Source organism: Gilbertella persicaria (assembly GCF_025201335.1).
Source record: "Gilbertella persicaria strain CBS 190.32 chromosome Unknown B0P05scaffold_7, whole genome shotgun sequence".
Taxonomy (NCBI): domain Eukaryota; kingdom Fungi; phylum Mucoromycota; class Mucoromycetes; order Mucorales; family Choanephoraceae; genus Gilbertella; species Gilbertella persicaria.
This window is the reverse complement of record NW_026251968.1, coordinates 133,571-156,691: the sequence shown is the minus strand read 5'-3', so window position 1 is coordinate 156,691 and position 23,121 is coordinate 133,571. Positions and strand designations below refer to the sequence as shown.

The 23,121-nt window shown below is 37.5% G+C and overlaps 2 protein-coding genes across 2 annotated transcripts; one reads left to right on the top strand and one right to left on the bottom strand.

Annotated features, from left to right (window-relative positions):
* Positions 1–31: 31 nt before the first annotated feature.
* B0P05DRAFT_529503 (uncharacterized protein) lies at positions 32–3,190 on the top strand. Its single transcript, XM_051576756.1, has 6 exons — positions 32–678; positions 721–1,877; positions 1,922–2,063; positions 2,112–2,549; positions 2,595–2,647; positions 2,698–3,190. Exons 1-6 carry the CDS (start codon positions 190–192, stop codon positions 2,906–2,908), a joined length of 2,490 nt encoding a protein of 829 aa, XP_051437784.1. The 5' UTR covers positions 32–189; the 3' UTR covers positions 2,909–3,190.
* B0P05DRAFT_529498 (armadillo-type protein) lies at positions 3,191–6,120 on the bottom strand. Its single transcript, XM_051576755.1, has 8 exons — positions 6,015–6,120; positions 5,577–5,966; positions 5,368–5,479; positions 4,739–5,325; positions 4,160–4,684; positions 3,848–4,104; positions 3,639–3,802; positions 3,191–3,590 (listed from the first exon to the last, which is right to left on the bottom strand). Exons 2-8 carry the CDS (start codon positions 5,904–5,906, stop codon positions 3,349–3,351), a joined length of 2,217 nt encoding a protein of 738 aa, XP_051437783.1. The 5' UTR covers positions 5,907–5,966; positions 6,015–6,120; the 3' UTR covers positions 3,191–3,348.
* Positions 6,121–23,121: the final 17,001 nt, after the last annotated feature.

The window sequence follows — 23,121 nt, the reverse complement described above, 5'->3', positions numbered from 1 at the left end:
TTTTTTTCTTTTCTTCTCCTTTCTTTTATAACTCTTTCATTAAAACAAATAAAGCCACCAGCACATTACCATTCAACGCGTTTCTGGCGAAATATAGGGTAACACACAAGAGCAAGTAATTTAAGTTTTAATTTATCAACACACATACTAGTGTTTGTGGCCCTTTTTTTCTTCTTGTTCTTCTTTATTATGGCACAAACACGTATACCAACACCTCAGTTACTGTATACTTTGGCCAAACAAGTCTCAAGATACGAACTTTTGGACATATTACTGACAAAAACAGAACTAGAATATTTTAAACAAGCCTTAACTTCTTTCCAAGAATGGCAAGCATTTATTCAACTCGAAAGCACTTCTCCACCATTGTCAGAATATCAGCGAGCAGCCTTTCGCGTTCGAGTGATGTTGGTCGAGCAGCTTATTCCTCGCTTGTTCGGTTTGGGTTGTCCTGGCCTTTTGGAACGAGAACTCGTCCAGACCTCGACAGAATCCGAAAACACTTCACCTCGACCCAATATTCATTTTGAGGACAACGACAATCACCTTTGTTTGCTCGATGTGTATCATACACTTGAATTTGATATGGCAGCTATGTTAGAATACAAAGAGCGATTGGATGAAATACAAGCGCAAGAAGCAGCAACTCAAGAACAAGAAACACCACAAGAGAAAAAGGTAGATTCCTATTTTGAGAAAGCCGATACTCATGCTACTTAGCTTGCTTTGTTTCATGACATGGAACAATTCGATCTTAAATATCTACTCAAAGGCATTGTAGAAAACAGAGACAAAACGGCTTTATCAGATCGTGAACTCAAGAGCTTATTGTTGGACGTCAAATCGAAATCAAAATGGAACGGCAAATCAGCTCAGGAAGATTTATATGAAGCATGCGAAAAAGTGTTGACGGAGCTCAAGAACTACACTGAACATTCATTTCCTTTTCTCACCAAAGTCAGTAAACGAGAAGCGCCTGATTACTTGGATGTCATCAAAGAACCAATGGATCTCGGCACAATGACAAGAAAATTAAAGCACTTTGAGTACAAAAGTAAAAAAGAATTTGCCCGAGATCTTTATCTGATCTATGAAAACTGTCTTGAATACAACACTAATCCAGCAAGCGAGTACAGAAAACATGCAGCTGCCATGCGTCGAAAGACAGATCGGCTGCTGATACGGGTTCCTGATATCGAGATCAAAGAAGAAAGACAATTGCAGGATGATTTTGATTTTGAAGAAGATAGTGATCATGATTTGACGGAGGCATCACCTTCAGTTCGAGAACGTTCAGTCACACATGATTCCATTGCAGATGAAACCATAGACACTACGCATACACATCATAGCGGAAAATACCCTCTCAAGACAACCACACTGATACAAGATACACCTTTATCGCATGAAGGCATAGATTTAGATTATAGAGAATTACTTTGGTTAGATAAAACAAAAAAGACAAGAGCCAAGATCAACTTGGATATTGAACGGGAATATCAATCTGACTTTAGCAATCGACATATTATCAAGCCATCGCCATTTGATATAGAGCGATTTGCCATCATGGAACATTTGTACCAACAACCTCACCATGTTCAGAAATTAGCGCGGTGTAGTCCAATTGCTTTTTTAAAGTGGATGAGTCGAAATGAGGATATTCGGTTGACATCAGACGAATATAACGATGCATTGTTATCTGATCTGGACTCGGATGACGAACAAGGCAGCTTTTTTTCAAAACGGTCTGATAAGCCCAAGTTATCAGATCAAGATAGAGATGATTTGTTCTTACCAGAATATTTGCCAGTATTTGGACTGCCTGATATTGAAGGTTTACCAAGTGATTATGATTCAGATGAAGAAAGTGAGGCATTGTAAGTCAAGTCTTGATGGTTGTGTTATGTTAATCATCATATAGAAAAAGACCCACTTTTGATTCATTGCCAACCACACAATCTCCTCAACATGGTCTAAGTAGTTTGATCCATAGAAACATAGACACTTTATCCAAAATACGTACAACACATAGTAAATGTAAATTGATTTTAAACGATACACTGGTAAGTCGATACGTTATTTTGCTGTACAAGTATTCATCATGATGTAAGCCTGATCCATCACCAAGTGATGATGATAGTGATAATGAATCCCTTTCTTCACCTATAGATACACCTATACCATTTCCAACAACACCATCGCTACCACACATTGAATTGAATCAAAAAGCCGTTCATTGTTTATTACAGCGTACGATTGTGAGTTTGCTTTCTCATGCTGGATTTGAAGGAGTGCAGGGCAGACCTTTAAATATCTTAACAGAGCTTATGTCCAATCATTTGTTTGACATGTTCAAAATACTACGTCATTATTGGGATGATCACAACAAGACAATGACGGGGGAAGAAATAGTAGCGCATGCATTAAGAGAAGGTGGCGTGAATCAACTAGATGATCTTGATGGTTATGTATCGGGCATACAGTCTTATGGACAAGGACTTGATAATTTACAACAAAAATTAGAACAAACCTATGAACATTTAGTGAATGTAAGTAACCTATTTGATTACATAAGCTAAACTATCAACTTTTAGGATGAAGACCAAACGGATGCTAGTCTGTTGGAAGAAGACGAAGCATTTGTCACGTAAGAAATGAATCCATAAAAAAAGAATATGTCTAACTTTTATTATTTAGTGGTTTATTTGGACAAGATGTGATTGAAGATTATTTTGGCTTCAATGAAATTGGCCTCAATCTCTCGCAACAGATACCCGCAAAACTTTGGTTTGGGAATGATGTCTCTAAGATCAATCGATTTGCTTCTACTAAAAAACAAAAAGGTAAAGCAGCGTTTATTATCATTTATTTGACATTCTGTAGAAATCAAATATCCACCTCCTCCTAGTTTCATACCCGTTACAAATCAGACGCAATGGATTGGTCTTTTACAGCCTTGGTATCAAAAGAATCCTGACCGAATAGAAGGTGAATACAGCGATCGAAAGAAACGTTCACGCTATCCTCCTGTTCATCTTCGATCTGCTATAGAGTCTACAAAGCGAGTATCAAAAGACGAAGAAAAGAAACGAAAGAGAAAAGAGAAAACTCTCAAGAAACGCATAAGAAACAAACAAGTTTAGACTATTTCACTGTACATACATGCATATAAAAAATATATTATATCAATTTTATGTAGAAGAAGAGAAAAATAATGTATAGAGTTTCTACGTATGTAACAATCTAACTTGAAATGAATAAGGGGGATTTTGTTTTTTTTTGTTATAGAAAGAAGATATATGCTTGAATATCTATAGCTTGAGAGAGAAAATACAAATAAATCATGAATTATGTACGTTGAGAATCACCTGTCATCATGTTGGCTGCTGTTTCGGTTGGAGTGATATGAATAGAGGTATTAGGAGTGAGATTAATATTAGAATTATGGGTAGTAGTAATAGTATCATGATTACAAGAGGTATTTAAAGGTGAAGGTGTGATGCTGAGGTTTTCAACAACCAAAGGGGATGACATATGAACAGCAGCAGCAGCTTTACTATGCATCATTTGTTTCTCTACTTCTAAACATGCTATATTAGAGTAAGTGAGTTGGATGAATGGAATAACGAATGACTTACTGCTAATGAGATGTTTGCCATAAGTGTACTTCTTTAAGCCTTGTAAATGAGGCTTGATTTTAGCAACCAAAAGATCACGTTGTTCACCATCGACTACATCAAGCATCTTTTGAACAACGTAATTAGCGTATTGATCCTTCATCATGGACATCAAAGGATAGGATCTATAGATACATGAGTAATAGGTAATATTATAAGTCTAACTTTACCCGTCTGGACGTGTTGTCAGGACTTCATCAATCAATGCCTGCCTGTCTTCTTGACAGCCATAAGCAACACATTTTTCTACTACATTACTAGCAAACTTATGCTTGCTTAATTGAAGTGTATGGCCTCTCACTTTACTGATAATTAAGGCCTTGTCTTTAGGTTTACCATGTTCCAAAATATGTTGAATAACATAGTTTCCGTATTGATCTTGAACAAGTTGGTTTGTACTTTGATGAAGTTCTTCTAATAAATGCGCCTACCATACATATAATTAGAAAAAAAAAAGATACTCTATATAGGATATACTTTACAATTTGATCTTCTGGACAGAATTCAAACATACGCTGAATAACACGACAACCATAGGGATGAGTAGCTAAATGACAGACTTGACCACAAAATGTATCAATAATAAACTGAATGTGTTGAGCAGGAACACGCTCAATGGCCTTTTGTACAACATGATTGCCATTCTGATCCTTGACACACTTAAGCACACAGCCATCCAATTCACGAATCAATACAGCTTGTTGGTCAGTCAAGACATACTCCAATGCCTTTTGTACAACACGACAACCATACATTTGTAAAGATAAGGAAAGAATATGGCCTTCCATTTGTTTGGCCAGAACAGTCTTTTGTGCTTGGTTGCCATGTTCAAATAGCTTTTGAATGACATAGTTACCAAACACGTCCGTCATTAATTGAAGGCAGTTGGGAAGGATTTCATCAAACACAAATTGCTTGTCATCACTGGTGGCTGTTTCTAGTTTTTGTTGAATAAAACGAGAGCCATGTTGATCTCCACTGAATTCAACAACATGGTGAACAATATCCTAAGCAAAGAATTAAGTCTTTTTTTTTTTTTTTTTTGTAAACTGTTACTTTACCTTAAGTCCAAACTTCTTGTTCTTGTTGTTTCTAAATTCTTCCAGCAGAGCACTACGAACAATGGGTACAACAGGCTCTGTGGTTGAAGCAGAAGAAGGAGATTCATGCAACATCATATTACGATTACGAATAGCAGGTGTAGTGGGTACAGACATGGATGTATTTCCAAAATAGCCTGTGTTTGTATTGATGTTAGGTAATTTGGATTGCTGTTGCTGTTGTTGTTGTTGTTGTTGTTGCTGTTGTTGTTGTTGTTGTTGTTGCTGTCTAAGCATTTGTTCTCTCAACATCAAAATCTGTTCCTGTTGCATAAGAATTTGACGTTGACGTGATTGCAATTGAAGTAAAAGACGATCATTGTTGTTAAGAGGACCATCAGGACTCATCATCATACCAGATGACATTAAGGTGGGTGTGGATGGCTGACTATAATCATTGGTAATGGAAGGACTTGCTCTACCATGTACAAATTCATCTTGGATCCATTGTTGTTGTTGTTGTTGTTGTTGTTGTTGTTGTTGACGAGACATGTCTTTTCTGGTATCATCCCACAAATGAGGGGTATGTGCTCGACTAGTGCTTGCATCTAAGAAGGGTTAACCATGACGTAGATTCACGTGCTACTTACCAAGCCAAGGATGTTCATTCAATACAGCAGCATCTAAGCTCTGAGGTGCTTCTTGTTGATTGATCCATTGAAAATAACGATGTTGTTGTTGTCTTCTTGACAGTATATCTTCCTATGATAAAAAGGGGAAGTATGAATAAAAGCAGGGAGACTATGTAAGGAGTAATATATATATATATATATAAAGGGAGGAGGGAGAGATAGCTTACTTTATCGTTCAGATTGGCTTGATTCATGCCTACTAAGAGTTGAGCATATTCATATTCTTCCAACTGTCTAGGCGAAGTGAGGTGATGATTGGCAGGCGGAGTGGAGTTTGCACGAGGTGGAGGTGAGGCTACATATTTGCTGCGGACAGGTGGTGACATGGGCCGAGACAAAGGGAAACGTGCGTAAGATGGATGATCTGCATTTTCAAAAGCAGGAGAAGATACTACTGTTTCTTCTTGAGGAAATACAGAGAAATAGCCTCGTTGGTAGCTTGAATCTTCTACCATACGATGACTACTGCTACTACTGCCATTGTTGTTTCCATTCATAAAATGATGGTTGTTTAGGCCTCGTTTGGATGATGGTTGAGAAAAAGGTGAAGCTGATCTCTAAAATTGGGCGTCAATGGGAGGATAAACGCGCTAAAAGAAAGTTACCTCAAACTCAAATGGATGGTTTTCTTGAAGTATTGAAGGTGTCCATACATTATAAGCTTCTTGGTGAACTCGTTTTTGTTGCTGTTGCTGTTGCTGTTGTTGTTGTTGCTTTTGTTGATTGGACCATACTTGTCGAGAAGAGGTTGGGTCATAAAGAGGAGAAGAGACTGCTTGGTTATTTGGCTTCCAGGCATTACTATTGTTGCGCAACATAGTCATATGGTGTTCACCTGATAGTTGAGAGACTATAGGAAACTGGAACTGATGAGGATCAGGGGGTGCACTACTAGGTCGTTCGTGCTGTAAGTCTAGATACGGTTCATTTTCTGAGTCAAGACGCCCTCTCATCATAGCAGCAAGCTACACAACATGAGAAAATATACCAACGCCTTTTTCTTTTTACCTGTCCTTGAGGTTGATTTCTAGCTTTAGGTTGCTGTAAGTCAGGTCGAGTTGAAAAATCCACTGAAAATGGATTCTGTTGCATCATGAATTATACGCGTTTTTTCAATATTATAAAAAAGAAAGCATAAAAAAAAAGGAAAAAAGAGTTCTTTGTCTTTACGTTTACTCGTGTCTATGTGCCTTGGCTTCCCTTGCGCCCCTTTTTTAGACACTATCCACGTTTGTAATCACTCCGACTTGATTTATAAAAAAAAAAATAGAGTCGTCACAAGAAATAAATGGCATTGGAAAACCACACTATTTAAAGGAGATACTGTCTCAACTTACTTGCCAAAGTTTCTGATTGTCTCAACAGCCTAATTCTCTCGTTGTAATTTGAATTAACAAAATGAATGCATATCTTTCAACAACTCACAGCAGAGAAGGTCATTGTTATCCTGAGCAATTCGAGGACTATATTGCTAGGTTTTTGAAATGCTCGTCAATGAGGCAGAATATCTTTGTTAAATGATAAAAAAAAATCTGATAAAAAATATGGAGTACAGAAAATATGTAGAGTTGTCTGCTTAAATTTTCCGTGACCCTTTGCTCCTTGTCCTTAACTTCGGACTTGTGTGTATCTTTTTTTTTTTTTTTTTTTTTTTTTTTTTTTTTTTTTTTTTTTTTTTTTTTGTAAGGAAATTATTAGATTTGGCATAGGCATGCTTTCACCAGAAATTTAAACAACAAATAAAAAGCGTCATTTTTATTTCAGGATGAACAAGAAAATCAAGAAGAAAGGAGAGCAGCTGTTACAAGGAGAAACCTCTCAAGCTGAAAGGTCATTCTCAGCGGCTATCGAGTGCTGTGAAGGACAGAAAGATAATGAGACGGTCAATTCTGCATGGTATGAGCCCAATGAGCCTTCCAAATTTCAGAGAGACTGATCAAGGCTACCATGGCTACTGAAAGAGGATAGCTAGTTTGAGCCCGAATCCGAGAAAATCTGAAGGATACAAGTGTATCTGTAATTAGATCCAGAGAGGTGCCTGGCCACAAAAATTCCTTAATCAAGACATCCCAGAACAGAAATTATGTGGGGCAGCGAAAATTTTGGATTAGAGATCGATACATCACGTTTCTCTGCAAGGCTGTAATTGGCGCGCACCAAAAATACTTCCAAACCGCAAAAGAAACCTCTTAATGGGCAACAAAATCAGACAAGGCAGCTTGTGTGATGCCCTTACGGAAAGTATGGCCACCATTCTTGAGAGTAATAAAATTTGCATTGTCAAATGGCAGTTTCAGCGTACCTGCAAAAGATAAGAATACAATAAATTGCTGTATTGCAGGAACATGCAAAGGACTGTATAACTCTAATAAAGTACTCATACAGATAGGAAATTGCTACTGTACGGAACTTGAGAGGCAAGTCAAAAAAAGGTCAATTTTTGATGAAGAGTTGGAGTTTCTTTCCGATTTCTTTTTTTTTTATTGCTCCGCGTAAAGTTATCCTAATGGCACTCAAGAGGCGGGCGCAATTCATACTGAATTATATTATACAATTATGCTGAAAGCAAACTAAGCAGAATAAAGTAAAAGATATGCCACTGTTATTAGTGGGGAAAAAAACTACGAGAAGAATTACAGTCTTGTGTGTACTTGCTTTTCATCTGCAAGCAGTTGTAAAGCAGTACGTGTTTGTTGTAGAGTGGAGTAGGCATCAAAAGCTACGTTGTCCATGACAAATCTCCAGTGTACTTTCCAAACTTGTGATACGGCTTTAGTGATAATGTCAACAACGGTTAAATTATTTTTTTGTGAGTAATCTATTCTAGTGAAGTTTAGTGTAACCAGTGCTTCAATAACATCTTCGACAGTGGTTGTAGGCCAAAGAAATTCGAAGATGAGATTGTTCCAAAAAAACCTCTTTGGTGGGCAATAGAACAGGAGGTGTTGCTCACTTTCCAGATGAATTGAGCAAATGGTACAAAGAGGTGAGGGGTACTTCTCAGGAAGTATATAGTGAAGAAGTTGTCTTGTGGGTAGTTTGGAAACCAGGAATCGGTATATCATATTACGAGCAACTGGCAGCAGAGACCAGCTCCAAAAATCAGTCCAAAAGTTACTAGAGATAGTTCGTAGGCGCTCTGTAGCAGATGTAGCACTCTGGCAAGTTAACCGAAACTCCTTTGTCGATACCCGGGTGATTGATCCAGTCAGGGTCACAAATTGGAAAGAGTTGACAAATGGAACAAAAGATAAAGGTGGTGAGGACGGCAAAGTAGGCAATACCTCTACAGTAGGAGGTTGGCAGTGTTTGACAAAGAAAGGAAAGAATTGGTACTTGTTACTTTCTAGCCTTCGGGTGATCTGAAAGTAGAATTTTTGGAGCTCTTGCGGAATATGATCCGGATGCTTCCAATGGATTAGCTTAAGATCGTGGTTGAAAAGCATAAATGCTTGAACTGGGATAAATTGAATCCTTTTCGGCAATGACGGAAGTCGTGGTCTTAAAGATTGTAAGACGACCTTCATCGGCAAACTAAGACATGCTTGGTGAGCTAGTGTCATCTGGTCAAAATCTCCAGGCAAGCGATCTATTGAGGCATAAAATAGATCAATTGTTGAAATACGTTTACCGCACCCAAAGTGAGAGGTTCTATTGTGTCTAGCCAAAGGAAAGAGCAAAGGAATAGCTACCTCATAATATCCGGAGATATTTTGGATATGTCTTGTGAATATACGATGCCAGTGTGCGTTGATAGAGCGATTCAACAGAGGAAAGACCCAGCGACTATAAAGCGCGTCTCTTTTCGATAACGGATCAAGGACCCCTACACCACCATCTTCTTTCGGTAGAGTCCAAGTTGGCCAAGCAATTTTCGGAAATATTTTGGAGTTTAGGAACTGCTGTGCTAAAGGCCGGATTCGAGAAATCTCAGTCTTCGTAAACGGCGTTACCCGAAGAAGATACCAACATTTGGATAATATTAAGGTGTTAACTACCGTGGCCCGGCCTAGTACTGACAAGGAACGGGCAGAATGTATCAAGCAGGCAGATTTCATCTTTGCCAAAAAGGTTTCAAAATAATTTTGTCTTTGTGCAACTGACTGAATTAATGGAAAACCTAAGTACACAATAGGTTGTGCATCCATGGAAGACTGAATGCGCTGTATCTGTAGTGGTAGCAGATACCTATGCCAAAATAGCCAGGGGTTTGTACCAGATAAAGATAGAGCTTCAATCTTGTTAAAGTTGATTTTTGCATTTGATGCGCTACAATACGTTGATATATGTCTTTGCAGTATTGCAAGATCATTCGGATCATGTATAAATACTAAAGCATCATCTGCGTAGCAAAGAATTTTAGTTTCTATAGGAGCAGAGGAGGAAGAGTCAGGCCTTGGTGTTTGTTGTCGAAACTGATATCCTTTGAACCCCCCATCTTGTATAATCGAGCGTAGAAATAGATCAAATGTCAAGTTATACAAAACTGGTGATAGTGGATCGCCTTGTTTTAATCCTTTTCATTTCTTGATTTCTTTGGTAAAGAACCCATTAACATTGATTTTGATCTTGTTTTTTGAGAGCAATTTGTGTATTGTATCGGCAATCACTTCCGGGAACCCGTAGCCTATCAGCACTCTTTTAAGATATGTGAGGTGTACCCGATCGTATGCTTTCTCTTGATCAGTTAAAAGCGCTAAATCATGGTCACTACTTCTGCCCTTAGTCGTATCTTGCTGTACTCTGGCTTGTGCGTCTTCCATAATGGTTTGGACTATCAATCCATTTTCTGCGATAAATCGCCCTGGTATGAAACCCAATTGAAATTAAGTAATCAATTGTGGAGCAATCATCATTATATGGCGGTTTAGTATCCTTGTAAAGATTTTATAGTCCGTGTTATCCAGTGTGATTGGTCTATAGTTCTTCATGTCGGATAAATTGCCTTTCTTAGGTAGTAACACCATCAATGATTCATTCCATGACATTGGAAGACTACCAGCTAAACTATCATTATATACATCCGTAATCAATGTGTGAAGACTAGGATGTTTCATGATAAGATTCAAAATTTCATATGGAAGACCATCGGTGCCAGGGCTACTTTGTCTTGGAGTTCGCTTGGATTCTTCAAATATTTCATTCATAGAAATACTCAGCATCATGGTGTCTCTTTGACTATCATTCAATTCCACATTGTTAGAAACTTTAGCAATCAATCTGTTCATAGCATGGTAATTGGGAGGGTCCGGAGTATATAAGTTAGAATAGAATTGTTGTACTATTTTCTCTTTAGCCTCTTGATCTCCACAAAGTCCACCACTGACAGGATCTCGTAGATCGCCTACTGATTTTTGATGTGTTCGTACTTTGATCAACCTGTTTAGAAAGCCTGGAGACTTCTCGCCTTTTTCTCGCCAACGCTTTCCCGCTCTCAGAGCGTCTATTTCAGTAGCTTCCTCTTGCAAATCTCCCAGTTGTTTCTCTACTATGGATAGTATCCAATCCACTATACCACGATGTTTCTGATGCCGAAGGATTTTGTTACGTTTACGTTGTAACCGTTTAATCTGTTTGTTTCTCCAATTGACTGTCTCCAATTGAAATGATTTGGTAAACAGTTTGACTTCAGCTTTAATCCAGTCCTAATTTCTCTGAGCAGTGTAATGCTTTCTCTGATTCTGGAGTTGCAGAACTAGTGTATCCAAGAAAGCAGCTAATTGTTGTCTAAACTCTTTCTTTTTCGCTAAGTTTGGATTTGCCTTCGATGCACCTGGGCCTCTAGTGCTTTCTTTGTTCAAGTTAAAGTTAACAACTAGCAGAGAATGATCTGTCCAAGAACGAGAAATAAACTTCTGTTCAACGCTCTCTATATTCGTCTGCAATCTATTACAGCAATATACGTTATCAATGATAGAAGACGCATTTGAACCTTGCCATGTTATCTGTTTATCATTGCAAAAGCAATCATAAAACGAAGTTTGCAGCAAATCTATCCATTCTGCCGGTGGACCATAGACAGATCCATCCAAAGTTCGTTTTTCCATATTGTAGTTGAAGTCTCCAAGGATGACTGCATTGTATAATTCGCTGGTCAAATATAGCTGTACCATTACATCTTCCATCATGTTGTTGAAAAATGTTGCTTTGATCCGAGCGCTTTGAGTTGCTGGAGCATATATATTTAAATAGAAAGGAGTGGGAGAGGACTAGAGGAATCATTCGTATTTTCCTCTACTAGGTATACAGCCGCTAGAATGTGCATATTGACTTGAGCATATATTGATAATTGAGTGAGACAATTCCACAATGTTGAGTCCATAAAGCAGAGTTCGTCTGAAACTGCATACTTAATTGACTCATGATTTGAGCATTATCGGCATGTGTTTCTTGGAAAGCGATAACGTCAATGTCTAAGGAGCGAAGATATCGTATAAAAAGTTTTTGTTGAGAGGGATTGGAGGTTTTTCGTAAGCTGCGACAATTGAGTGTCGCAATTCTTATTTTACATGTGTTGGACATATTTAATGGATATTGTAGTTGTTTAGAGTTGGTCGCTAAGACCACCTTGTCCTAGTTCCATAGTCGGAACTGAATTCATAACGGCTAATTGTGCTTCTGTGAATTGAAAACCTGCATTAGCTAGTTGTTCTAGCTGCTCCCAGCTGTATGATACTGGTTTTTCATTCTCAATCATTCGTATCTGTTCGCTGGTCAAAACCAAATGTTGTTGTTTCAAGAATTGGATCTGCTCAAAATTCCAATTCATCGCTTCTCTGTCTATATTTGTCAAGGTAGGACGACTCTGACTAACCTCATCCCCTGCGTTTTGTCCACGGAAACGCTTTTATTTGCTTGACGTCTCTGATGCTGTAATACGGGGAGAACGAGGAGGAGAAGGTGCCTCTTGAGTAGCCTTTGGCTTCTCGGGTTCAGAGGTCTCAATATCCATGTTATCCTCTTCGACTTCTTTATCTTCGGCAGTGATAGGAGTGACTTCCTTAGGTTTTGCGGTATTTACCGGTGTCTTACGGTCCTTAACAACAATGGTTTTAACCTTTTTGTTAGGAGCCGCTACCGTCTCAATCATACTATTACGAGGCTATTGTGTCATCATATGACCTTTCTCATCACAATTAAAACACTTCAGGTAGTTTTTCAAGTCAGGACAGTCTGCAAGGCAATGGTCAGAAGCTTGACATAGTCTACAGAAGTCTGGCATATTTTCCCATTGAAGTAATACCTGGCGAATCTCTCCATCATCATCCATCCAAGGAATGACCCGTTGAAGCGGTTCAAAAGAAGGGTCACTGGCGTTGGCTGGGGTAAGATTCAATGTCGCATAGCCTTGACCAGTAAAACAGCCATGGCTCCTATTAGTCCCAAGATCTAATACTCGACCATATTCGGACAAGCAATTTTCCATATCCTTCCTCAATCGTTGAGGGGCCTTTAGGGGAAGTCTATCCAATTTGAGGTGAACAATCTTTGCGTCGGCAGGTAAACTAGGGAAGCCTTTAACGAAGGTTTCATCCTCCAAACGGATGTCCGTGTTCAAATGGCCTTATATCCAGGTGAATCTTTTATCCATGCAGTTTCAATAAATGAACGATTAAGATATCTACAGGTAGAAGGGAGTCTACCGCAGTAGTCGTCGCAGCCGTTTTCTTCTTCAGCGTCTTTATTAAAGGCTTGAAGTGCCTTTCGCAACGTATGAGCATCTTTGATGTCAGTAATGTCGATGAGAATAGAGTTTTTTTCAATGCCTTTCAAGTACGGTTTGATGAATTCGACTGTTGGTTCCGTGGACGATGAGGGGTCTTCATCTGTATCCTCGACTGTTGCGGTTGGAACTGGGGTTAGGATGGTAGGCCGGAAGGAGTGAGTGGTACGTGCTTGTCCAGAGACAACTTTTGACCAAGATAAGGGATGAGTTTTTGTTGCTGTCTTCTTGCCTGTATTAGAGGCAGAAGTTGCTAAGGTATGGGTCTGATTATTACGTGAAAGAACCATGTCTTTCCGATTTCAATCTTGACACAGAGCTAGTCTGTATGTCTTATGTTCATTTGCCTCCTCTCTTCATTTACATTATAAAATGCCTGTATTTCTATTTTTTTGTGTGCTCTTTGGCACGCCGAATAGCGCATGACAAGTCTTTATTAAATTATAGCTAACAAGTTTTATATGACATCTAGAGCAAAAATGCTCAAATCAGGGCTTAAATGCACTATACTTTGATACATTATTGTTCGACAACTAGATTATTGACTCGGCTGTTTTTTTGTTAGAAGTATGTTTTTGAAGTTTAGAAATTGAATGTTACCATTTTTTTTGACAGGTGGGTGAAATTCATTTTTTGACCTATAGGGCGGGGGGGGGCTCACAAGAGCTCTTGAAGTTGAAAAAAAGTTTGGTGAAAAAAATTCAGGATGTCAGATTGACCTAATATAGATCTGATTCAACCGATGTAAAGCGATAACATGTCTGGGTACTTCTTACAAAAAGAAAGAGAGTTTACTAAGATAAAAAAGGCGAGTCAATTTGATCATTGCTTTCAAATCTGCATTCAAAGTTCATTATACATTGTGATTGATAGAAAAATAGCCTTTTCACTAAAATCAATTGGTGATTGGGCACTCATTTTTACATTATTCGATGCATGAAATATAGAAAAGCAAACCGTATTATATCACTTGGTACTTTCGAGGACGAAAAGAACAGTTTGGGTACGACGAACGATGAATGTCATGTAAAAGGAGAATCGAAGTTTCAAATGCCAATTTTCTTTTCAACTTGCAAATAGAACACAAAGACAACAGAAAAAATCAGAAATTAAAAAGAGAGATATATAAATTCGGACAGAGTCTTAACAAGAGTTGATAAGACCTTGAAAAAAGGAAACATATACCAAGAAGACTTCTTGAGCCTTGAGCAGACATCTTTGAAACTCGCAAGATAGCCAGAGCTAGGAGAAACAGCCTTGAGCCAACAGCAGACCTTGATGGAGGACCTTGCAGACGCCTAGGAACCACCTTAAGTAGAGTAAACCTTGTCATTGCAAAACATGTCAACCAAAACAGAGCACATACATAAAAATACGGGATTGAACCAGCATCGTATCTTCATTATCTTGTAGACACTTAGGAAACCAATGTAGATAGAGCAACCAACAAGTGGACACAAAAACATAAACTATTATACCCAACTTTTGATTACACAAGTTCCGGTATAACCCTTATATCTGAACAGCGCCAAAGAAGCAAAGCATTGAACAGACATAACTACATGGTTGAAAGGCATCACTCTTTCAAGCCTATATAGATAGAGCAAAGAGATAAGAATATATACTTTCTGAAGAATATGAATTTACCTTGACAAGAGCATGAAAAGGAAAGACAAGAGACAAAAAAGTTTTTTCTATGATGTTTAAAAAAAGTAACAAATCCAAAGTTGTGGCTCAACCAATCAGTTTATTGCCCTGATTACTTTGAAAGGTGCACAGACAAGTAATTTTGTCATTGCTTTCTCTCTTTTTTTATAATAAAGTACGTTACTCTTGAGCTTATAACAATATCAGGGAAAAATTACCATCAAAGAAATTTGACAACAATTTGACAAAATTAATTTAAATATCAAAAAATTAAAGAAAAAATTACACTATGGTGCAAACGATGAGAGATTTTGGCCAAATCTTCACTCAAATATGGAAGGAGGATGTAGCCGCTTGCACTGGTGTAATTCAATAATATAAAAAAAAATTTCGTCGAAAATGTATTGAATTAAAGTAAGTTCAGTAAATACATGTATAAACACAAGTAAAACAATCAATTTAAAGGGTTGCTTTGATATCAGAAGATCGTCTCAAGAATTGACTTGTCTTTTCTAACTACCAAATGTATGTCTATTTATATATTTCTGTCATGTTGTTGATTTATCGTTGTATTACCTTCATTTTCAAAAGTGCAATTGTAAAGAATCATGAATAGTCATGATTCATATCGTATTATTATTCAAGGGAAATAACAATTGTTGTTGTCGTTTTTCGTGACATAATTCTTGAAATAGTAATATTGAAAGAAGAGTCAAATAATTTTAATGAGATGTATAATAAGTCTCTTTTAGGGCTCATTGCCCAATGTACGTATGGAACGATTCATACGTATATTTGGAGTTATGATTGTATTTTTGAGTTGAGATAAATAGTAGCACTTGATTATTTCTGTATCATCAATTTATTTGTTATTTTGTATTTAGTTCACTACTAAAAAATATATTGTCAAAAAAAAAGCATTTTCAAAATTAATAAAAAGATTAACGGTTATGCCGAAATTACAGGTATGCCAATTGTATTCTCAAAAAATATTTTTTGAGAAATAATAAAAACTACTTTTTTAAAATAAAACCACTGTTTTAAAATAAATCAAAAATATTTACTGGCATTGCAGAAAACAAAAAAAGAAGGAAATTTCTGATTTTTCTGCTCAAAATGAAAAAAAAAAGCTTGTTTTTCAACTTTTCTGTTTTAAATAAATAAAAGAGTCTACCGGATAGTAATTTCAGTGTTTTAGTTTAAAGAAGAGATTACTGCCTGGTAGATTTGTCTTTTAATTCAAAACAGAAAAATTGAAATTTTTTCTTTAATTTTAAACAGAAAGATTAGAAAATCCCTTCTTTTTTTATTTTCTCATTACAGAAAATGTTTTTTTTTTTTTTTTTTAAAAAAAATAGTTTTTATTTTTTTCTAAAAAACATTCTTTTGAGTACACAATCGGCATACTTGCCATTTCGGCATAAATGCTAGCGGAGTTTTCAATAGCGTTTATAAATCCATTACATTTATGAGTAGTTCCTGACACCTACAACTATTACTGCGAGTCATTTATGGCTCTAGCTGTAGTTTTTACATACTTATCACAAGTTTTAGTGGTCCATTGATTTCTGTATTTTTTTATCTATGTTGACGTTGGCTATACACGCGTCAATGTTTACGAATCGCACAAGTAGTCACAATCCATAATAAAGGCAATCCAACTGATCCAGTTAATTACTGCATTATTAGCCAGACTACTACTTCCAGAAGAACGCTCGAAACATGTATCAAGAAGCTTTTACAAGGCCAAGTATTCTCCTTAGATACTGCTCAAGATGGCTTTAAAGAATGTAAGCTCTTTGTCTTTCAAAGATTCATAGTTCGTTTCCCCACAGAAATACTCAAGTTTACCCTCTTTCCACTTTATTGGAATACCTAATGAATCTCTATACATGTGTTGCTATCACAGAATTACATCTATGTAATATTCCGTCGCAAAAGATCTACTCCTTCCAGCATCTTTTTTTTTGTAAAATATTTTTATTTAAAATGTATGTTTTTAGTTACACATCACAGAGGGGTGTAACGTGGATAAGCTGAAAAAAAATGCACAAAATTAGTCATTGGGAGACTCAAAAAGCGTTTACGAGCAAATAATGTTGTTGTAGTGAGATCAAAGTCTGACTAATAATGTCGGAAATGACCCACTCAGGGTTAAAGGGTTGATTGTCCAAGGCGAAACGCCAGTAAGCGGACCATATTCTCCATTGGCAGACAGATAGAACCGTAAAGAGACGACTGTCAGGCAGTAGGAAAGGAGGGCAGGATTCGAGATAGAGTAGGTGGTAAACCATTTCAGCTGAAAAATACATCTGTGGATAGAAATAAGTGAGGACTTCAATCCAAATGGTCCATTTCCAAGGACAGTAAAGAATGAAATGTTCAAATGAGTCAATACTCGAAGAACATAGGCGACAATTACTGTTGGTAACGCGATTGATTTTATACAGTTGTGCTTCTGTAGGCAGTTTCTTATTGATAACTCTGAACCACAAAGTTCTGGAAGGTAAAGGCATTGAGGAAGACCAAAACAGACGCAGCAATTTAGATGGCAAATCCAATTGAGTATTTGAAGCACTGGAATAATTATGCATCCTGTAAGCCTTGGACGTGTATTGACTCCAGAGAGTAGAGTCATGCAATTGGATCACTAATGATTGATCGTTTTCTTCAACATTTACTTGCTCCACTTCATTATAGATATAAGGAATCAAAAAGGTTTGTAACTGCACGCAATGCCGAATCAGTATATCGTTGTACAGCGAACGGCATAAGAGGGGAAACTTGGAATACTCTGTGCGTACTTGTAAACGTAGCCAGTGCGTGTTTTCATCAAACTTGAAGAAGATCATGGCAGGCAATTCTGTATGTCGATAGTGCCAATGGCCAGAGGGCAGGTCAGAGAACATCCTAATCAAAGGAAAATGCAGCAATGTTTGGATGGGCACTCGCTGTAGGTTAAAGTCAATTCCAAAATGGTCAAATGTTTGAAACATGACAGGAATGATAGAGAACTGATGGCAGAGATCATGTTTTCGCAAGACCGGAGAAAAGAAAGGCAGAGTAGGAAAGGAGGAGCTGGTAGACATAAATAGTAGATTATGGCTTAAAGCACTCTTCAGCAGCGTGTTACCTTGGTTTCGATCAAAAAGAGCAAAAAGCCATTTCATCTGGAGTACTAAATGTTGGCGCACAGGATTTAGAAGACCAACGCCACCCTGTAGGCGGGGAAGACATAGTTGATCGAAAGATACCTTGGGATATTTCTCTTGCCAGACAGACTTGTATATCAACCGTCGTATTTGGTCTAAAAATGCTTGTGTCGGGTGGAAAAGCCGCAGACAGAACCATAGTTGGGACAGGATGAGGGTGTTTGCAATCATTGCACATCCTCGAAGAGACAAGCTTCGTTGTGAGAAAACGTAAATCAGTGTTTGCACTTTGTCAAGTAGCATATCCTGAACAAAATTTCTTTGTGTACTAGTATACGGCATGTAGAAACCTAAATACCTCAGGGTAGTTGGTGAAGATTTGGAGTAATAGGTGTCAATTCGGTGTTTCCTTAACAGTGTTGACCAGGAAGACACAGTGTCACCACTCAATAAAAATGCTTCGGTCTTGTGCTGATTGAAAATTGCATTAGAGACCTTAGCGTAATTGTTCAAATGAATCTGAAGGCGTACAAAGTCATTTTGGTCGTGGACAAAGACACAGATGTTGTCCGCATATGCTAGGCATTTGATCTGTTGGTTGCTTGAGGAATTCGAAGAAGAATAACCTTGGTACAATGGATCTTGAAGAATAGACAATAATAGTGGCTCCAAAGCAAGATTGAACAGTATTGGTGAAAGAGGATCACCCTGACGTAGACCTCGCTTCTGATTGACTGGTTCCGTAAAGAATCTATTAATATTAATATACACTGAATTATCAAAGAATAGACTACTAATGCTATCAATCAGTGAAAGGGGAAAGCCAAAAGCACGTAGCACCTGAGTCAGATATCCGGTATGAACTCGATCATACGCCTTCTCTTGATCAAGAAGTAAGCCGATAACAGGATGGTTTTGGTATCTTGCTTGTTGTAGTATCAGATGCACCAACATTCCATTATCGCCAATAAATCTGTCATTGAGAAATCCTGTTTGATAAGGATTGATAATTTTTTGCATAACTGGGCCGAAGCGTTTGGTCAATAGCCTTGTAAAGATCTTTGCATCGCAGTTGATTAGCGAGATAGGTCTCCAGTTCTTTAGATCATTGAGGTCGCCCTTCTTTGGCAGCAGTCTTACTCGAATGTCTTTCCAAGATGGTGGAACAACACCATAAACAAGAGCATCGTTGTACAGTTGTTCTAGTAATGGATCCAAAACAGGAAGTTCAAAAAGCAGGCGTATATACGCATAACCTAGGCCATCGCTACCTGGACTACTTTGTTTTGGACTGCGTTTAGACATTTCCTGAAGTATATTGATGGTTATCGGTTCAAGCAGGAGATCAGTATCGTCTTCGTTAAGTTTGCGTTCGAAATTGACTAGCCCTAAGTAGTTGTTGATGTCTTCAGGAGCGACAGTGTCGGGCGTGTATAGTCGTTGGTAAGATTCTTGAGCAATGCGCTTCATGCTTGTCGTTTCAGAAATTACTATATCAGGATGGGGGCCATTGAGGTCTCTGAATCCAGAAATATACTGCTGTAACGTTCGTTTTTGATGTATCTGCTTCAGAAAAGGAATGTTTGTCTCACCATTTTCCTGCCACCAGATGCCAGATTTGATGATAGCAATTTGAGCCATCTCTTGTTGAAGCTTGTGAATCTGAGTGTCTAGGGGAGGAAGAAGTTGTAGCTTGAGTGCTAGAAGCGGCTTCGTTCGTAAAATACGATTGCGTTTCTTTTCTAAGCGCCGAAGTGCCTGTTCTCTCCAGTTGTTATGATTGATTGCATACGATTTAACAACTTTTCCAGTTGTCGGTTTGACCTGCTCCCGCCGTTCTTGAGGTGTATCATCATCAGTCCATTGTGCTACCAGCTTGTTGATACGCTTCTCTATGAAGTTGCGTAACCTTTTGTGTGTAGCAAAAGTCGGATTTCCTCGCCATATACCTGGTCCAAATTTTGACATACCTAGGACAAAATCAACTTGCAATATGTAGTGGTCTGACCATGAAGCTGGTAATGATGAGATATTGGAGTTTGTCAGTCCTTGTCGTATATCTTCGCCAACAAAAATATAGTCAATGGTAGAGAAACAGAAACTATCCCTGGATCGTCTTTGAAACGTGGGATTGTCCTCTAAATTATTAATAGTCATAGCATTTGTGAAGGACTGTTTTAGTCGAGCTCTCCATTGAGGATAGGTAGCATAGGGTAGATCAGCAATTCGTAAATGAGAGTAGTTGAAATCTCCAAAGATGATCAATTGGTCAAGGGAGATAATGATTCTGAAGTCATTCAGCATATTGTGTAATTGACAGTAAAAGGATCGACGTTCGGAATTGTTTGACGCAGGTGCGTACAAATTAAGAATATAGAAAGGTGCATAGAATTGTTGGGGGTGTTCCACCTTATAGAGTTGAAATCGATCTGAAGAAAAGGAGTGTGAGGTATCTACAACAGAGATAGTAAAATCTGAAGAGAAGCAGACGTTTCCCACATGTTGGGTCCAAAAGGATTGTGTTGGTTGAAAGAGAATGTCGAGTGTATCAATACGGGATTGTGTATCCGCGTGGTTTTCTTGAAAGCATATTATGTCTAGTTTTAAAAGTCTTAAGTATCGAATGTATTCTTTTTGTGTTTTAGGTTGATTTGTTTTCACTAAACTGTTTGCATTTAGTGACGCATAGTGTAGTTGGAGTTCTTTAGTCATGATGAGATAGTGAAATATACTTATTGATGGCCTGCAGCGGGGCCCGTCGAATGTATACTTTCTTCTAAATGGAGCAATTGTTGATTGAGTTCAGCTAAAGTGTTTTGATCGCCCTCGCTCAATATTTCTTCAGTAGACCTTTGTTGTATTTGGTGGATCTGTTGAGCCAATGCCCGTTTGCAATCCATCTGCATAGGTAATAAACCTTTTAAATCAAACATGGCGTCCCCCTTGACTCCATCTAACTCCATTGCTGAAACGCTCTCCTCTTGTTCAGATTCATCTCTGTCACTGTCACTATCATTGTCACTATCATGACCATTGTTTGGTACATAGTCTGAACCTTCCTCGTCACTCTCGCCATCTTCAGACATATCATCATTACTATCATTTCCTTTTTTAATTGAGTTTGGTCTCACATTTTTCTTGGTCCTGGTCAAGGAAGCACGTTTGTCGTTTGGAGCATACTTGGACTTTAGTACTTCGATTGAAAAGGCCAGTTGATCCGCTTTAGAAGCAGGTTGGGGCATTTCCTGAGAAGTCTGATCCTTAGGCGCTGGGGCCTTGCGCTTTTTTGATGAATTGATGGGTGCTTTTCGTGGGCATTCAAAAGATCGATGACCAAATAAATGGCAGTGATAGCAAATGATTCGTGCTTTGGACTTTTCACACTCAAACTTCGTGTGGCCAGTCTGATGGCAATATCGGCACCAAGTGGGCATGTTATTCCATGTAGCATGAAAAACCTCATCTTTCTCCTCCCGCCAACGGATATTGTGGGCTAACTCCTGATACTTGATTTGGTCTTCTCCTGACTGTCTGGGAGTACCAATGACAGCATAACCTCCTTCCAACATCCAACCAAATGTTACCATTTCTTCTCTAGTTACAAACCCACGCCCAGACACACCATTAGATTAATGCTCTCTTCTCTATTTCTTTTTGCCGTTATTTTCTTAAGGTATTTTTTAACTCAGTATAGACATTCTTATAAATTGATCAAGTCCGAGTAGCCAAAGGCCATATTGGGCCATGTGTTCAAAACGACCTTTTCTATAAATTAAACTTTAAGTATTGGTTTGAAAAAATTAATACCAGTGCGCAAGTACTCCATTTGTGTCAACAGAAAAACATTTCTAGAAAACAATTTTTAGACTAAAAAAGTATACTCTCACCACAGCGTAAGAGATTGTATTTTTCTTTAATATTTGAGTAAAGGTTTAGTCAAAAAAATTTCATTTCTGCATTCAATGAAAGATTCCTTCCATCGCTTATGCTGTAGTGCCATTAATTTTAAAAGAATTAATATGAAAATGTTATCAAAAATGTGGTCAAAAATTCTGTCAAAGCATTAACATAAAATATGCATATATATTGTCAAAAAAGGGCTCAAAAAACTAACAAAGAATTATTTTTTTACAAATCTATTACGCTAGGAGCGAACTAATATCGAAAATCCAAAACTTATACATTTTTTCTATTATTCTGCTCATTCATATCTATTCATGTTATTTCTTGCTATTCCTTGCTATCAAAAGGTCTTTAATAATGAGTAATAGGCCCTGAGTGATTTACGATCCTAAAAATTTGTATTTGAGGTTGATTTGCTCTGATTTCAAACATATCATAGCTTCAAATGTAATTACATGTTAGACTTGTATCTTTGTAGCCTATCTGATGCTGTAGTTGTAAACCTTATAGACATACATATATATCTCAACAAATGTGATATTCAATGAAATAATTTCAATGGTGTGAAGTAATAAGAAATACATTCTGAGTTAGACGGATACATATGCATCGATGATTGATATTTTTCTCAAGACAAAATACCATTAATTTCATTTAAATCATGCAAATAACAATGTAACCTTTGATCTGAATGCATCTTTTACTATAGAAGAATTCAATAGCTAAATTGAAGTTGCGAGTATATGCCAATTTATACTAATATCTAATACATGTACCAAAGACTATCTTTCATACATCGTACATCACAAATTGAAGTAAGTTCATGGCATTTTGACATTTTTCTAAGCAAACATTCTCTTTCTTTAATTTAAGGTGATTAAGTATCTTTTTAATAAGTTATTTTATTTGAACAAGAGACTCAATATTATATAGTTTATTCATGTAGCAAAGACATCAGAAAAACAGATACTTCAACAGTGAGGAAGACATCCCTTCTTCTTTTTCTTAAACAATAAAAAAGTAGTATAAAGCCTGCTTATGTACGCATAAATACCCTAAACACTTATTGACAATGATTACTAACATACACGGTATTTTTGAAGTCGATTTGGAATAAAAAAAAAGGCCAAAAATATCTTTCGACCAGAAGGTACTAGTGAAAATCCTCAACTTGACGACTCTTTCAGCTTCTTTTTAATGCTATAAGACGAAAAGTAGAGCTATTAATAGATTTAAATACCCCAAATGCGCTCCAGAGGCTATAGTTTCTGATCGCAGTATTTGTAC

Bases quoted from the DNA above. Each gene is read 5' to 3' on its own strand.
- B0P05DRAFT_529503 (XM_051576756.1), top strand. From the start codon at position 190: ATGGCACAAACACGTATACCAACACCTCAGTTACTGTATACTTTGGCC. The intron at 679-720 runs GTAGATTCCTAT...CATGCTACTTAG, and splicing joins AAACACCACAAGAGAAAAAG to CTTGCTTTGTTTCATGACAT. The intron at 1,878-1,921 runs GTAAGTCAAGTC...ATCATCATATAG, and splicing joins GATGAAGAAAGTGAGGCATT to AAAAAGACCCACTTTTGATT.
- B0P05DRAFT_529498 (XM_051576755.1), bottom strand. From the start codon at position 5,906: ATGAATGGAAACAACAATGGCAGTAGTAGCAGTAGTCATCGTATGGTA. The intron at 4,685-4,738 runs GTAAAGTAACAG...TTCTTTGCTTAG, and splicing joins ACAAGAAGTTTGGACTTAAG to GATATTGTTCACCATGTTGT. The intron at 3,803-3,847 runs GTAAAGTTAGAC...ATGTATCTATAG, and splicing joins CTGACAACACGTCCAGACGG to ATCCTATCCTTTGATGTCCA.